This window comes from Ptiloglossa arizonensis, chromosome 2 (genome assembly GCF_051014685.1).
Source record: "Ptiloglossa arizonensis isolate GNS036 chromosome 2, iyPtiAriz1_principal, whole genome shotgun sequence".
In the NCBI taxonomy this organism is placed as follows: Eukaryota; Metazoa; Arthropoda; class Insecta; order Hymenoptera; family Colletidae; genus Ptiloglossa; species Ptiloglossa arizonensis.
Window position 1 is genome coordinate 28,971,531 of NC_135049.1, and position 18,485 is coordinate 28,990,015.

The window sequence follows — 18,485 nt, forward strand, 5'->3', positions numbered from 1 at the left end:
ACACTGTGTAACTTTGATTGTCATATTCCTGATATAATTGCACGTCACAAAAATGACCCAAGAGTAGATTTACATCGATGATTCGATGAAAAGATAGTTCTGTAGTTCGTGATCTCTCGACAATGAGATTATAGACGAAACCCTCGAAGTTGGCTTTGCAAATGACGTGTTGCACACGTGGTCTATAAGAGCAGCTGATTAATCCACCCACTCGAATAACCGAGAAAGCCTCGAATCAATAGAGTTGGTTTTACGATCGAGATTAAACGCACACTTTTTACACTATGTGACTTCGGTTGTCAGATTTACATCGATGATTCGATGAAAAGATACTTCTGTAGTTCGTGATCTCTCGATAATGGGATTATAGACGAAACCCTCGAAGTTGGCTTTGCAGATGACGTGTTGCACACGTGGTCCATAAGTGCAACTGATTGATCCACCGATACGAATAATTGATAATGTCTAGACTAAACAGAGTTGGTCTTACGATCGACGGAGATGTTATACGCGCACTTGTTACACTCTGTGAGTCGCGTCGTGAAATAACTTCGGCGAAGGATTTCAGCCATAGACGTAGGTAATACCTGGTACGGTTCGTTCATGGAAGGGATAAGAAAACCGGGGATATCGTCGGCGAATTCTGCTAAGGAGTGGGGTTACGTGGAATTCGTTTCATATCAACAAGACCCTGTCCTACGAATGCCTAGGTTGATTCGAAGTACGGCCTCGATTTCCTGGAATCCGCGAGTCTGGGGACACATCTGTGTTTACATACAGCAGAAACTATTATCATTACAACTTATAGAATTGCGCGTTGAACTCTAACAGCAAATATTACCCAAGAATAAATCCGCTTGCATCGATGATTCGACGAAAAGATTCCATGTCAAATGGTAGATTTTGAATCAATGGTAATAGTGTATACCAGAGGATAGATTCTAGTCCGTGATCTCTCGACAATAGTGTAATAGACCAAAGTCTCGAAGGTAGTTTCTAAACGATAGTACCCGACGATAACCTAGTTTCCATCACAATCAGTGGCACCAACCCAGAATAATTCTTCGACTCGACCTCTCATCTTTCCATCGAGTATCGGGGGCTTGGAACATCCTAGACTCTTAGCACTGGCTAAAAGGTAGTTTACTCTTGTGTAACTTTTGCTACTGAAACCCGACACACTATTCAACGGGGAATAATATCCCTAATGGAACCGTTACAGGCTATCTAGACTTGCAATGGAGCGCGTAATAAAATCTAAACAATGTTTACAATCGATGGAGTTTCAAACACCCTTTGCGCACATATGCTCCGGTCCTCCCCGAACGTTATCGAATATTACCTTTCGTAGCTTCAACGAACATGTATAGCAATTTTTGTTATCCCAAGAGCGCGTAGCACCACAATGGACGTCTCGACGTACTATTGTCTCGATCATCGAATCAGGAAACGGACACCGCGTTGCGTCCCGCGTCATTTCCGGGAATCATCGTGAAAAATTTTAATGGAGGTCCGGTGGAATTAGGCGAGATGCAATTAAAGCCACGCCGAGCAACGGGGCTTTATCGCGCGAACTAACTGCCTCCCAGTTGTTCCCTTTCTTCTTATTTCCTTGTCCTACCATCCTCAACGTCGACGGCGACAATTAAGTTTCCGAAAGTTTTTATCCGCTCGCTTTATTTGTTGGAAAATTCCATTATGATTCAGTGACGCCGGACGAAGCTCGTATAAAGTACCTTATCGTTGGTTCAGAAACTTCCTCTTTGGCATCCCTCCGCGAATCTCTCTCCTCCGGAATAGCCAGAGGGGGGTGGGTGAGGGGGACGAGGAAGGGTTTCTTAATCCCCGTATAAAGGCTCGAGACGTTTTTTCGCGGGCAGAGATGTTTAAAATTCAACGAACCGAGGAGAAAAGCGAACGATTTCCCCGCGATGCCATTCCGGAGGGAAAAAAGAAAGATCGGGTTAACCTGGGTTAACGCGTTCGCGGTCCACTGACCCACATACGGGTCAAGGCAGTTTCAACTCGGCGAATGTCGTCCCCGATTAAACTGGAAGCTTTTCTAAAACGTGAGTACAATGCGCGACGTTCGTTAAAGAAGCTCGAATACCACGAGAATATTATACAGAGAATATTCTTAGACGAATCTCACCGCGTAAGAATCCTCACAAAGGGTGAACAACGTACACCTCGTTATAAGTTCGATGAGACGTGCAACCTAAATTGCACAATCAACGTTTCGGAGTGCAACCTAAATTACACAACGTCCGAATAGGATCGTTGCGAATAAACAATGTTCGTTCGTCGTTGTCGGAAGAAAATTCCACTGATTATAATTTAATTCATAAATATGATTCATAACACGAGCGTACGCGCCTCTAGCGGAAGGAACTGGAACTAACTGGTCTCTCGTCCAATACTATACGCGATTTTTCACCGAAGTGACTTTTCTTTCTCCTGGCGATACTTTCAAGCAAGATGTATAGTTCGGATCGTGAAAGTTTTAAAGCGTGACCGTAGCAGCCATTACGAAAACGATTAATTACAACGAACGTGCCCATCTCTCGGACCACCGACGCTTTAAGAACGTGGCGCCACCGGTGAGAGAAACGAGAACCAGTCTCGTCCAATAGGACGCGCGATTCCTACCAGAAGCGATCTTTCCTTCTCCGCGCGATACATTTCATCGTTATCGATCGTTATCGCGGAAACTTCGATCGCAAAACGTTGAAACAACTGTCAATTGTCACGGACAGGGCAACCCACGAACGAAATTCGAATGAAAAATCGAACGGAAAAAGTGTCGGTCGAAAACGCGGGAACTTTCGGTTTGAATGTTAATTTTCCACAAGGCGGCGAACGTCTGAAAGTCCACAGCCGTTGCCTTGTCTGGTTTGACAGACGCGTCTCTCTATGCATAGTTTATGAGGGAAAGTCGTGACTTCGCGCGCTATGAACTCATATCGAGGTACACAAGAGGAGGCTTGGAATTTCCTTGAAACTTCTCGTTTCTGCGGCGAAACTTTGAAATTGGATTTTTGTTCGTCGAGATTAGTCGCGAAGGGATACGTCAGCGTCACTACACCTACACCCCGCCACTCTCTGCCCCCGGCCAACACCCCCCAACCCACCGTGTTCGCGTAAAGGAACGAACGAGGAAGAAAATTGTTCGCGGTCGATGGGTCGCGATTCGATCTCGGCGCGGATTTATCCGGCCAATTGCTTCGTCATAATTGCATGCTCTCGCCTTTCGGGGCGACCTTCCGTAACCGATTAATCGATCCTGGTTATCGGCGCGAAACTTCTCACGACCGCGACTTTTACGCCTCCGGGGGTGATCGATGAGACGCGCGCGCGGAAGACGCGTCTGCTCGATTTAATGGACGGTTAGGGTGGCTGAACGAGCGTTCAGCCGCCAGAAAATCCTCGTTAATTTCTTTCCTCTCAGAGAGGGGCCGTTCACTTGACGCTGGATCTCGAAATCGGGAAAATTTCGGGACCAATTCGGACCGATCGGGCATATAGTACGTTAATTCTTAACGCGTCGAACGTCGTGGTGGTCGCTGACGATCGGCTATGAATTTACAATGTTTCTTCAAAAGACAAGGAATATGCTCTAATACTTGTAAACTTTAACTGTGGAACAACAAGTACAAATTATCGAATTTTTTTTTAATTACGCTACGGTTCGAATATCATCGTGGACATCGTTAAATATGTAACACTGGCGCGACAGTTAACTATCGATTTTTCCATAGGTGAAGGGCTATAGTAGACCCAAGAATAAAGAGCCCTTATGAAAGGGTCGAAAGAAATATTACATTTTCGACGATAAGAGAACTTCGTCCCTTCCTCGTTTCTCTTCAATCGTGGCGCTGGTGATGATGGGAAACTGAGGTAACCAATTCTGAACGAAGGATGCTATTTTTTAACGTCCCCGTAGCAGAGTTCTGACAATAGTTTTTATTTACTCGATTGGGAATTTTAATGCAAATTGTGAAACGAAGTTGTATCGTACGTTCGAACGAATACAGTTTCTTCTCGAATCGTTCGTAGTTTGTTATTCTTATGAAATTTTACCCATCCGAAGTCTAAAGTTTCCATGTACAATGCGCACGCAAGAAAATTGCATCTGATGCAATCTTCTCGCGTGTGTACAGTATAATTCGCGTGATATAAAGATAACTGCACACGCACGATAAATATTCAATATCTTATAATAATGAGCCAAGGAGCCAAGTATATATTAACATTATTAGTTAATTGATGGTTACATCTATGGTTAATTCAAGAAATTGTAAATATACTTATAAAACACAATCGATTTATTAAAACACGTGTTTGCAATATTTTAGCAATGTATCAAGAATATACCTTACAAAAAGAAAAATTACAGATTCTCAATGATATTAAAAAACAGTGGTTCGCACAGTCGCGATACTATTCCTTCGATAATAGCATTTATGTGTCCCTTGAGAGAACTATGTTCGATATCGTGTTTGCGCACAAGTTGCTACGCGATTGCATCGCAAGCTCGGATATTCTCGAACTACTTCACTTTTGTCTGTCTGCCAGAAATGTAACACACCGCCACTGTTGTACTATAAATTCTATCAATCTGCTCAATGACGATTCTAACTATTTTCAACGACTCGCGACGCCTGTATTTAAATCTTTGTTACATTACACAGAAAATTACCCCAACATTGTTCCAATATTCTCGGTACTCCGATTTCATCGATGCTTCCTTGCGAGCTTTCAAAGCGTACCGTTGAAAATTACCTAGTCGCTGTTGTTTCGTTTCTTTTATTCAATACACGTGTATCCCAAAACTCGATTCACCATTTATACAAATCGTAGAACAGTATCTTACAATACTATACAAATCGTAGAACAGTATCTTACAATAGTATACAAATCGTAGAACAGTATCTTACAATAGTATACAAATCGTAGAACAGTATCTTACAATAGTATACAAATCGTAGAACAGTATCTTACAATACTGCAGTATCGTAGAACAGTATCTTACAATACTATACAAATCGTAGAACAGTATCTTACAATACTGCAGTATCGTAATTTTAGGATTGATTTAGAAAAATACGCGATGTACGTATTACTATTTCTATCAGACAACATATCTTCGAAGTTGGGTGAGGAAAAAGCAAATTAATTTATGAATACCTCTAGTTGTCTACTTTGATAATTGTCCATGAATATTGTAGGCAAAGACGTCGATAATAATTGAGTAATTTTAAAAAGAAGTTTGAATCAAGTCCAAATGATCCCTTTGGTGGTTCTAGTGTTGAGGATCGTGTCTGAAAGGGGGTTATAAAAGAGAAAATAGAAATCAGCAAGAGGGTGCAAGAAAGTGTGCGATGGGAATGAGAGAAAGTGGATAAAGGCTTTCCTTTTTTAGAAGAAGAGGCAGTGTTGAGCCCAGCAGTGTTGAGCCAAGGAGTATTAAGCCAAAAGTCGTAAAGCATTGTCTAGAGTTCTATCATGGCCACATTATTCACTGTTATCCATCTATAATCCAAGTACAGATTATTTACAATTGAATAAATTACTCCACAATATTGATCATTCATGAGTGTCTCACACCCACGATTACTCCACACAGAGAGTCTTGAATCGAAAGTAAAGAGTAAAAGGTTTTCTTTTTCAGAAGAAAAGGCAGTGTTGAGCCAAGAGTCGTAAAGCATTGTCCAGAGTTCTATCATAGCCACGTTATTTACTGTTATCCATCTATAGTCCAAATATTAATTATTTACAACCAAATAAATCACTCCACAATATTGATAACTCATGAGTGTCTCACACCCACGATTACTCCACACAGAGAGTCTTGAATCGAGAGTAAAGAGAAGATCTTCCCTTTTCAGAAGAAAAGGCAGTGTTGGAGCCAAAAGTCGTGAAACGTTTTATACAGTTCTATCATAGCCACGCTATTTACTATTATCCATCTATAGTCCAAATATTCATTATTTACAATCGAATAAATCACTTCACAATATTGATCACTCATGAGTGTCTCGCACCCACGATTACCACACACAGACAATCTTGAATCGAGAGTAAAAAGTAAAGGCTTTCCTTTTTCAGAAGAAAAGGCAGTATTGGAGTCAAGAGTCGTGAAACATTTTATAGAATTCTATCATAGCCACGTTATTTACTATTATCCATCTATAGTTCAAATATTAATCACTTACAATCGAATTCACTCCCGAATATTGCTCACGTGTAGTGTCACACGCTCGTGATTACCGCTCCCGAACTACTCGATAGTTCGAAAGTCCCTACATTCGTACAAACGAGTTTCCCTCGGCGAGCGAACCGAGTAACCAACGGTTCGAAAAAAGGCTCGAGATTCTCTGGAATCACGCGGTCCCCTGAAAATCCACGGAGCTCTCTCCAATTTTTTCGCGACCTTGCGACCACGTCGACGAGCGAGAGGGCGAAACAAATGGCAGAGGCGCAGGGACAAGAAGAGGCAACACGCGTGAATACGTGGAGCCAGGGTCTGTATTTGCCGGTTCCTGTCTACAACGTGCGAACGGAAGAGAAACGAGTTTCTGTCAGGCTCACCCTCCGCGCAACATAAATCGCGTCGGTTGAGTTTCACGCGTACTTTTCTCCGTGTGCCACGGGGGCTAAAAGCGAAAGAGAATAGAGGGGCGTTCGCCGCCAGGGCGAGCAACGAACCCACCCCTGTTACACGTTGGAATGCTAATTGCGAAATGCATTTCCTTTTTTTTCCACTCTCCGCCCTTTTTCATCCCTTCTTCTTCGCCACCGACGACTATGTCCGCGCGAAAAACCGTAAAACGCGCGAAGCGACGACGTCCTCCGACCGAGTTCCACCCCGCACCCCGCGCCCCGTTTCTTCTTCTGGTCCACAACGCGCTTTTATTCTTGAAAACGAGGGCTTATTTCACGGGAGCCGGGAGATCCTGATGGCGAGACATCCGGCTTAACCTGTCCCGATCCACTGCGAAACGTTTGCTCGACGTTTCGCGCGTACAGCCCCGTGTCGTCGCTTTGGATTTAATTTATTCGCGTTCACCGGCGCGAGCTCGCGTACGGGTGATTTCTCGAAAGTTAAGTTCTTCGTTGAAATTATGGAACTCGCACGCTTCCACCAGGCTCGCGATTTAGGCGGAAGGAGGAAACAATCGATGCTTCGACGTTGATGTTTCGACTAGTTTGGAAACTATTTTCCAAGGAAATACACGCTGGAAAATTATTTTTACTGGGGAGTAGGTTATGGAATTGTACTTATATTGTACTTATATGGAAGCTTACTCATGATTGACGATTTATCTGAAAGGAAGAAACAATCGATGTTTTTGATGTTGATATTTCAACGAGTCAATTTTCCAGGGAAATACACTCTGGAAAATTATTTTCACCGGGGAGTAGATTATGGAATTGTACTTATATAGAAGCTTACTCGTACGTTTCCTTGAAATTGACGATTCATCCAAAAGGAAGAAACAATCGATGTTTTTGATATTGATATTTCAACGAGTCAATTTTCCAGGGAAATACATTCTGGAAAATTATTTTCACCCGAAAGTAGATTATGTAATTGTGCACTTATATCGTTCGTCGACGTTCTCTCTATAAAATCTTACGATTTTGTACATATTGAATTTCGTTTTATAAATTAAAATACCTAGGATAGCTCATGTGTTTGAAAGGCAAGCTTGGGAACAAATTTTGAAAGAAATTTAGAAAATGTCTACTCGGTTGTTCAACAAGGTTCGTCGTTTTTTCTATTGTAAAAAAATACTATGACACTTTGACTTATTGGTGCGTTTATATCATTCGTCAACGTTCTTTCTAGGAAATCTTACGACTTTATACATATTTAATTTCGTTTTATAAATTAAAATACCTAGGATAGCTCGTGTGTTTTTAAATTCAAGCTTGGGAAGAAATTTTAGAAGAAATTTAAAAAATATCTACCAGCTTGCTCAACAAATATTGTCGTTTTCTCTATTGTATTGGGTTGTCCAGAAAGTAATTTCGTTTTCAAAAATGAACAATACATAATTTAATGTAATATTTATACACTCTAAAAAAATCGTGTTTCATTTCCACCAAAAAAAAACGAAATAACTTTCCGTACACCCAATAGAAACAAAAAATACTATAACACTTCGACTTCGACGACTGTAAATATACGAACGAGTCGATATACCAACGTAAAACTTTGCACACAAGTTCGTCAAACAGTGTTCATCAAACATTATCGAACGATAACTTATTGTATCAAAAACTTACCGGGCAACCTATTGTTTCTTTTCCTATTTATTTACCGTAAGGTAAATCCGCTATCGGCGGTGCGCATCGTAAACATCGATTCTCCCCCCCGGCGATTGTTCATTTGCATGTCGTTGCAATTTTAATCGCGGCGCTAATTAAACCGCTCATCGCTAAATTTTATCGCGTACGACGCGGCATGGTCCACCCCACGGTTAAAAATTAAAGGAACGAGGAAACTCGTGGTGGTGGCCGCGGGAAAAAATGTGCCACTGGCAAAATGCATTTTCCATCGCCCCCTCGCCCGGAAAAGCGCAACGTTGTTCCGAAATTGTTGTTCGGGCTCGAATTTCCGAACACCGCGTGCCGAGTCCCGCTTAAACCGCGATTAATTAATTTTATTCGCCGCGAAGACACGATCGCGCGTACAATAAGCGAAAGCGACACAACCCGTTAATTAGTACGTTAATTAGCCGTGGTTTTTTTCTATCAGAATTCTCCAGAAGCCGAGCGTAAATCGCGGAGGGTGGAATTTCAAGCGCCGGTTTATTCGTTCCCCCGGAACAAGAGCACAAAGAAACAAAAACGAACTCTAGACACGAGGAGGTGTACATTATTTTTCGAGTAAAAAGATGCTAATTACGAGACGTATTTTCTTCTATATTTTTCTTTTTTCTTTTTTTTTCTTCCATCCCTGTACGCGCAATTTCGCGCGGGAGAAATCTTTTTCGCTCTTCCTCGAGATCGAATTCGATTAACTTCAAACGGCAGGGACAACGACGGCGAATCGAACGTTTATTCGTGAAAATTATAAACGGTGGAAAATTTATCCCGCCACGGTGTTACGCCACGATCGTTCGTATTAATAATCCTGTAAAATGTAACGGTGGCTCGAACGGTAATGTTCGTCGATGTAATATTTACTCTAACGAGACCGCGCGCCTCGACGAATATTATCCCACCTTACAATAATTCGCGATTAATTGAAACATTCGGTAGGGATCGGTTAATATCCCTCCGTGTAATCGAGATTTTCCATTTCGTATCGAACAACTTTTTCAACCTTTCGACCTCGTTTCGTTTCACCGCGCTTCGGTGTTAATTAACGGATATATAATATTACTTCACGATGGAAACACACCGAGTGGAAATAAGTGTACAATTACACGATACCATATTCGAAGTTTTCTTTCTCTTTGTAATCGCGAACCTCTCTTCCCAAACCTATCGACGATAGAACATTGTCTCTCTTGATTAATATACATTTAGATAAATTCGTGTACAAATATCTACATTATTCCAGAGAAGAGATTCTATTAAAAGTATTAACCGAGATTGGAATACTTGGAAAGAAAATTGCAACGATCTTGATTTCGACGCCAATCGTAAAATGAAACTCTTATTAAATCTTCACTGATGAAAATTGTCCCTCGTTTTTCGTCGCGCGATACCACGAGCGAAACCTTCTCTGTTATTCGTCTTCGAGTCTCGTTTCATTCGCCAGTTTCTCCATCGACAATAATAGAAAATAAATATTCCTCGAGTCGAGGGAGATAAAAAGAAACTAGAGGAGGCGGCAGGTCTTGGAGCGTTTTCGAAGACGACAACTACGTCGTTCTAACGTTAAGTAAATCGATCTGCGAAAACACGAAAAGGGGGTAGCTAAATGGGAAAAGAAAGTCGAGGGCTGAGAAACCTCTGCGAGCGTCGGGGTGCAGAACTTCGTAATTGCTCGGAAGTTGTTTAAACTTATCTTCGATCGAATCATCGAAAGGAACGCCTCGGATCTCGATGTACAAAGTCCGAAAAAGCTTATCGATCCGACCCCTTCGACTTCGCCAAGTATTATATTTCCGATGAGTTCGTTCGTTAGGCGATATTATAGAGCGGACAGAAACTTCTTGGTAATTGAAGTTTAATCAAGCCAGATCGCCGCTATGGCAGAAGTTGCCGGTTACGCCAGCCTATAATTTTATAAGAATCGTTCGACAAAGTGCTCTCCTGTACGTGGCTACCGGAAACTTTCGATCCTCGTCAGTGCTCCACGGATAATCATCATCGTTACTAACCAGCAGGTAACTCGGAGGAGAAACTTGTTACGGATTTCGTCGTTGTACGTAATACGCGATAGGTAGTTTACTCGATTTTGCGGGGAATTTGACGTTTTTTTTTTTGGAGCGTCCACGAGACAAGTTTTGATCCTCGAAGGGTGGAATTTAATTTTATTATCGATGGTGGGTGGATCAGGTTTTGTGTTTCTACGGAGGATACTTAATTTAGAAAGTTAATTTTATCGTCGATGGTACACCAAGGATAGTATTTTCTGTGACAGACGTTTGAATTTGTAGAGAATTAACGTTTCCTTATATCGAGGAGTCAATTTTTTATTCTTGAAGAGTAGAAGTATTATTAAGTTTCTAACTTAATTTAGAAAGTTAATTTTATCATCGATAGCAGGTACACCAAAGATACTATTATCTGTGACAAACGTTTGAATTTTTCGAGAGCCAACGTTTCCTTATATCGAGGAGTCAACTTTTGATTCTTGAAGAGTAGAAGTACTATTAAGTTTCAGACTTAATTTAGAAACTTAATTTTATCGTCGATAGGAGGTACACCAAAGATACTATTATCTGTGACAAACGTTTGAATTTGTCGAGAACCAACGTTTCCTTATATCGAGGAGTCAACTTTTGATTCTTGAAGAGTAGAAGTACTATTAAGTTTCAGACTTAATTTAGAAACTTAATTTTATCGTCGATAGGAGGTACACTAAGGATACTATTTTCTGTGACAAATATTTGAATTTGTCGAGAACCAACGTTTCCTTATATCGAGGAGTCAACTTTTGATTCTTGAAAAGTAGAAGTACTATTAAATTTCTAACTTAATTTAGAAACTTAATTTTATCGTCGATAGTAGGTACACTAAGGATACTATTTTCTGTGACAAACGTTTGAATTTGTCGAGAACCAACGTTTCCTTATATCGAGGAGTCAACTTTTAATTTTTGAAAAGTAAAACTACTATTAAGTTTCTGACTTAATTTAATTGTCGATAGTACGTACACCAAGGATACTATTTTCTGTGACAAACGTTTGAATTTGTCGAGAACCAACGTTTCCTTATATCGAGGAGTCAATTTTTGATTCTTGAAGAGTAGAACAATTTTACTATTGATAGTAAGTGTATTAAGTTCTGTATTTCTACGGAGAGAACTTAATTTTGAAACTTAATTTTATCATCAATAGTAGATACACCAAAGCTACTACTTTCTGTGACAAACGTTTGAATTTGTCGAGAACCAACGTTTCCTTATATCGAGGGGTCAACTTTTGATTCACGAACAGTAGAGCTTAATTTTACTATCGTTGATATTCCCAGGCCACTATTTTTTAGAACAAACATTTGAATACGTCGAGTACCAACGTTTCCTAATATCGAGGATTCAACGTTTGATTCACAAACGATGAAGCTTCATTTTACTATCGTTGGTATTCCCGTACCACTATTTTTCAGAACAAACATTTGAATTCATCGAGAGTGAACGTTTCCTAATCCCGACGAGTCAACTTTCGATTCGTCGACTGTAGAACTTCACCATTAATCGTAGAGGTATTAAATCCACTATTTTGTAGGATAATGTTTGGGAAGTTCGGTAGACCAATCCGAGAGGAAACGGAGGAAGAGATTCCCAGCTGAAAGGATTGATCGGTGTTACGAAACGTCTACTCCCACCGGAGAATTTGACTTTCCGTCGCTCTCTTTCATCTCTTCCCCCATCTCCATCGCCATATTTGCAAACATACGTTCACTGCCTCTGAAATGGATAGACAAGGCTTGGCGTCAAAGTGAGAATTCAGTCTGGCGTGATTCCCAATCGGTGAAACGACCTTGAGCGAGCAAAACCTTTTACCCCGTGTCTAGTGAACTTACCAATGTAGAAAGAGACTCTTTTGACGTCTACGGAGCTACAAAGTTGGCCAAATTTTATTCAATATTAATTATCGATAACATAACGATCCATCGAGTAGCTGTGAATACGCAACCGGAGAGTTCACGATGAAGATGAGCTACTCAGCCTTGAAGCTAGAGAGTCACTTCCTACTCTGCCAAAGTAGAAAGAGACTCTTTTGACGTCTACGGAGCTACAAAGTTGGCCAAATTTTATTCAATATTAATTATCGATAACATAACGATCCATCGAGTAGCTGTGAATACGCAACCGGAGAGTTCACGATGAAGATGAGCTATTCAGCCTTGAAGCTAGAGAGTCGCTTCCTACTTTGGCAAAGTTCATTCGCCGGAACTGACCTTAAGTGCGTAATCTACGTTCTCCTGCGAAGATTGAGTGTTGAAAAACACTTTCGATGACTAGTCACGGGTAGAGACTTGGAAAATCGTCGTTCGAACTCTCCTCGAATTGCGTTCGAAAAAAAGGAAAAGAAAAATAGTACGAATCGTTTGTTCGTAACCCCGAAGAAAATCGATCGATTAAACATCGTTTTGCAGAAATACGTGGTGGGCCCGTTCGATCACAAGAGGTACACGTACGATCGTTATATGCCGCTAATATTCATCGGCGGTGTACCACGGTCTGGCACTACATTGGTGCGCGCCATGCTCGATGCACATCCCGATGTCAGGTGAGTTCCATTCACGAGACAAATTGCCAATTATCGCTCGATCCGATTCGCTTCGAGTGTCATTGATCAATCCTCCGTCAAAGACCGTACGTCGAACACCTGAGAGCTCAATCGCCGATCGTTTTTCGCCGTAGGTGCGGTCAAGAGACCAGAGTGATACCGAGGATTCTGCAGATGAGGATGCATTGGCTGAAATCGGAGAGGGAGAACCTGCGACTCTCCGAAGCGGGAATTTCGAAAGAAGTGAGTACTCGATCTACCGAGCGAGCTCGAATCTGTAAAAGTGTCTCTGTGAATATGGTCGGTTAACCTTCGAATGCGTACTTTCGATATGCGAACAGTACATGCGAGAATTGGCCAACTTTTCAAACCTTTGAAACAAAACAAGAATTTTGAAAGGATCGAGTAATCTCGAATCCGTAAAAGTGTCTCTGTGAATATGGTCGGTTAACCTTCGAATGCGTACTTTCGATATGCGAACAGTACATGCGAGAATTGACCAACTTTTCAAACCTTTGAAACAAAACAAGAATTTTGAAAGGATCGAGTAATCTCGAATCCACGAAAGTGTCTCTGTCAATACGGTCGGTTAACCTTGGAATGCGTACTTTCGATATGCGAACAGTACATGCGAGTGTTGACCGATTTTTCGAACATTTGTATTTTATCGGGTTGTTCGGAAAATCATTTCGTTCTCCAAAATGTAGAGTATATGATTTAATGAAATGTTTATACACTTTAAAAAAAATCGTGTTTTATTTTCACAAACAAAAAACGAAATGACTTTCCGAACAACCCAATATTTTATTTCATTCGAAACGAAGGAAGAATTTCGAAAGAAGCGAATACTCAATGTCTCGAGTGATCTCGAATCCGTGAAAGTGTCTCTGTGAATATGGTCGGTTAACCTTCGAATGCGTAGTTTCGATATGGGAACAGTACATGCGAGTATTGGCCAACTTTTCGAACTTTTGAAACGAAGCAAGAATTTCGAAAGGATCGAGTAATCTCGAATACGTGAAAGCGTCTCTATAAACACGGTCGGTTAACCTTCGAATGCGTACTTTCGATATGCGAACAGTACATGTGAATATTGACCGACTTTTCGAACTTTTGAAACGAAGCAAGAATTTCGAAAGAAGCGAGTACTCGATTTCCTAAAGATGTAACCAGTGGATGCATTCTTTCGACTTGCGAACAGTACACGCGTGTGTTGATAAATTCTTCGCACCCTTGCATTTTACGTTATTCGAAAACTTTGAAGAAAGTGATAATTCGAAGTTCCAATGAATACTATTGATTAACCACTGGATGCATTCTTTCGACTTGCGAACAGTACACGCGTGTGTTACTAAATTCTTCATCTTGGCATCGTTCAATTCAAAAAATTGATGTTCCATCGTCGTTGGTGAACAATGATAACGTCGTTCCAGTACCAGACTTATCTAGTTTCGTTTCAGGGACCAACTGTACCTAAACTTCATTCGGTTTCAGCAGTCGACGACGGTCTCGCTAGCGAAGATATCGATCGACAATTAGTATCCGATCGTTTCCACGAGAATTTCGCTAGACGACGATCCAATTTGGAAAATTGCCGATACTAATCAAGGAATGAACGATTTGCCCCAGGTGATGGACAGCGCGATAGCGGCCTTCTGCCTGGAGATCATCGCGCGGCACGCGGAACCAGCGCCGAGGTTGTGCAACAAGGATCCCCTCACTCTCAAGATGGGCTCGTACATTCTCGATCTCTTTCCAAATGCCAAGTTTATCTTCATGATCCGCGACGGCCGTGCCACCGTGCATTCCATTATCTCTCGAAAGGTATGGCCGATCGATGTTTCGAGCGGCGTGTCTGTCACCGTCGTCGCTCGATGCATGCAAATTTATCCCACTTCGTTCGCGAATATTAAAACGCGACGAAAACGAAAACGAGAACGAAAAAAGACAAAAAAAAAGAACAAAGAAAAGAAGTTACGAGCGGAGCTTGAAAATTTACGTATCTACGGCGTACGGAACGGGAGAAAAACGCGAGACTGGTTTAAATTAATGCAAATCGAACGATCACTTTCCTCTGTAACCGTTCGATTTTGCAATTGAACGTACTTACCTGGCCAACGGTCTCGCGATCGATGAAGAAATTGTTATCCGAGACAATGGCCGGTGGATCGAGACACACGGTAATAAGGACCCGTCTTTCAGGTAACCATAACGGGTTTCGACCTATCGTCTTATCGGCAATCGCTAATCAAATGGAACCACGCGATATCCATAATGTACGGACAGTGCAAGGAGATCGGATCGGACAAGTGTCTGATGGTCCCTTACGAGCAGCTGGTCCTGCACCCCCGTCAATGGATGAAGAAGATCTTGAACTTTCTGGACGTACCGTGGAACGAGTCTGTCATGCATCACGAGGAATTCATTAACAAACCAGGCGGCGTCCCACTTAGCAAGTAAGAAAGCAAACGACGATGAAAAGTTAGAAATTCGAGTTACGCGGCGACCCACTATCGCCAAGCTGTTGCACTCGCCGATACCATTCACTGCGATGTCCTTTGCATTTTTTACGTTTCGTCCACCATTTGTTACGTAACTCGTACCTTGATGAACGCAACCGTTTGCCAATGTATTGGAGATATTTACGTATCGATACATTGGACTCGTGACCTTTGCACCTTGTATACCTTGAAACATCGACGAGTTCCAACTTTTTGGGATTCAAGGTCGATCAAGGTCGGTCGAGTTCAAATGAGTGAAAAAAATATCAGTTTCGGAGCTTAGTTACCTTGATAGTTCTCTTCTTAGAATTTCGCCGCTTTTGAAAGATCTTTTAAAGGATCTACCTTGAAGAAGAACCTCAAAACGATCTTCTAATCTCCTCTACGTTTACGATTCAAGGTCGGTCAAGTTCAACAGCGAGATAGTTAAAAAGATATCAATTTCGAAGCTTAGTTACCTTGATAGTTCTCTTCTTAGAATTTCATCGCTTTTGAAAAATTTTTTAAAGAATCGACCTTGAAGAAGAACCTCAAAACGACCTTCGAATCTCCTCTACCCTTACGATTTAAGATCATTCAAGGTCGGTCAAGTTCAACAGCGAAATAGTTAAAAATAATATCAGTTGCAGAGCTTAGTTACCTTAATAGTTCTCTTCTTAGAATTTCACCGCTTTTGAAAAATTTTTTAAAGAATCGACCTTGAAGAAGAACCTTGAAACAACCTTCGAATCTCCTCCACGCTCGAAAAGAAACTATCGTCGTGGCGTAGCGTTACATTGGACGAGTTTTTGACTAGTTTCTTTTCGTTGTGTAAAAGAACGAGGTGTCGTATTTTCTAATGACTGTCCCAATGATTCAACGGCTGAGAATTCTCTTGTATTTTTGGAATCGCAGGGTCGAGAGGTCGTCGGACCAGATCATAAAGCCGGTTAACCTGGAGGCACTGACCAAGTGGGTTGGCCACATTCCGGACGACGTGGTCAGAGAGATGCCTGACATCGCGCCGATGCTTTCTGTGCTCGGCTATGATCCTTATGCTAATCCGCCGATCTACGGAGCGCCGGACCGACTGGTTAGCGAAAACACGAGACGGTACGTGGCTACTAGATGATCGGGTAACGTTTCATTAATACGTCTTCCGGTGAATTTCTAACGGCTGAACATTCTCGAGATCTCGGGCACGTCTATCACGTCCACGAATCGAATTAATTAGCAAAATTGCATTCTTTTCGATATAATAATTTGTCAATTTGTTAGTTAGTATTTTGCACGTTTATCTGTGATGTTAAGTAACGTTCTTTGCCTTTGGACTTATTTTTTGTATCAGTTTTCGAAATGTATAATCCGCGTCTGAGAAGATTGCCGATGGGGTCTGGTAACACTAACGAAGAGTGTTATCAAATCCAGAAAGTCTTTTTTCCTATAGACGTCTTACTCTAATAAATAAACTTAGTTTATTTGTGACACGAAAATAGTGATAAATCTACTATAGTACTATCCCGCCCACGAATCGAATTAACCAATAAATTTGCATTTTTTTCAATATAATAATTTGTCAATTTGCTAGTTCGTATTTTGCACGTTTATCTGTGATGTTAAGTAACGTTCTTTGCCCTTGGACTTATTTTTTGTATCAGTTTTCGAAATGTATAATACGCGCCCGAGAAGATTGCCGATGGGGTCTGGTAACACTTTCGAAGAGTGTCATGAAATCCAGAAGCTCTTTTTTCTTATAGACGTCTTACTCTAATAAATTAAACTTAGTTTATTTATGACACGAAGATAGTATTAAAGAGTACTGTTCGCGTTTGAGAAGAATGCTTATGGGTCCAGTAAATATTTCTTCAGCAGAAAGTCACCGGTGTTTCAAAGTTTGGTGATTTTCTGCTAAAGAAATACTAGTATTTACTAGGCCTCATCGGTATTCTTCTCAAGCGCGAACAGTACTCTGATACTATCTAGATACTATTTAAATTATCTTTGTGCTATTTTTTAAGTAAACTACGGTGCCTGATAATAGAAAGGTCTGGTTTAGGTTTGGGTTAGATCATTGGTATTTTTCTCAGGCACGAACAGTACGCTGATACTATCTAGATACTATAAAGACTATCTTCGTGCTATTTTTTCAGTAAGCTAAAGTGCCTGCTAAGAGAAGAGTCATCTATGCCTGGTGCCTTTTTCTCTACAAAAAATTCGCAAACCCTCATCGGCATTCTTTCCAAACGAGAACAGTACACTGTAATATTTATCACTTTTCTACCTTGTGTTACTCCTCGATAACTTCCACCTTTGCCAACAATTAAGACCAATTTACCTCACCAGAACGAAACAGACGAAAATAGACACCAATAAAGTCACCCAGATCTGGTAACTCTCTCCAGAAAAGAATTCCCAAACCCTCATCGGCATTCTTTCCAAACGAGAATAGTACATTGTAATATTTATCACCTTTCCATCTCGAGTAACTCCTCGATAACTTCCACCTTTGCCAACAATTAAGACCAATTTACCTCACCGGAACGAAACAGCCAATAATAGACACCTCCTCGTTTAAAGTCTCGACGATCTACTTTCAGGGTGCTAGCGAACGGTGAGGTATGGGCGGCCAGGGCGCGTCAGTTCTCACTGGAGAAGCTGATAGAGCTGAGCAAAGAGGACGAGGCGACCAACACCCCAAACGCGTGACCACGGTTACACGGTACCCTAGGCTCGCTGACCTTGAACCTGTACAATTTCTGTCGCGTCTAACGACGCTCTCGGATCACTGGTAACGGAATACCATCCGACGAGCGCTCAATGCGAACGTAATCCACTATTCGTCGCTGGACTATCCTCGGGAGCATTTCGTGGAGCAGCAAACCGTGACCTTGCGTAAAACAGGGACACGATGATCCTTCGTAGTTTAAGATTTACCTCTCTCTCTCCAATCACTCCTCGATAAAAACCGTGTACACGTCATTTGCGCGTTCACTCTGCGTCATGCAACCACGATAATTATTACTACTCCCCACACACTCTCTATCTATCTCTATCTCTCACACACACACATACACACTTTGTATATTTT

At 41.4% G+C, this 18,485-nt stretch overlaps 1 protein-coding gene across 1 annotated transcript in view; it reads left to right on the top strand.

The window, feature by feature from the left end:
* The window catches only part of Tpst (tyrosylprotein sulfotransferase), a 20,630-nt gene extending 2,254 nt beyond the window's left edge, over positions 1-18,376 (top strand). The window contains exons 2-7 of the mRNA XM_076304069.1: positions 12,784-12,917; positions 13,052-13,160; positions 14,547-14,741; positions 15,120-15,373; positions 16,313-16,510; positions 17,995-18,376. Of these exons, the coding sequence (XP_076160184.1) occupies positions 12,784-12,917; positions 13,052-13,160; positions 14,547-14,741; positions 15,120-15,373; positions 16,313-16,510; positions 17,995-18,103 (999 nt within the window). The 3' untranslated portion in view covers positions 18,104-18,376. The remainder of the gene's footprint in view (positions 1-12,783; positions 12,918-13,051; positions 13,161-14,546; positions 14,742-15,119; positions 15,374-16,312; positions 16,511-17,994) is intronic.
* Positions 18,377-18,485: the final 109 nt, after the last annotated feature.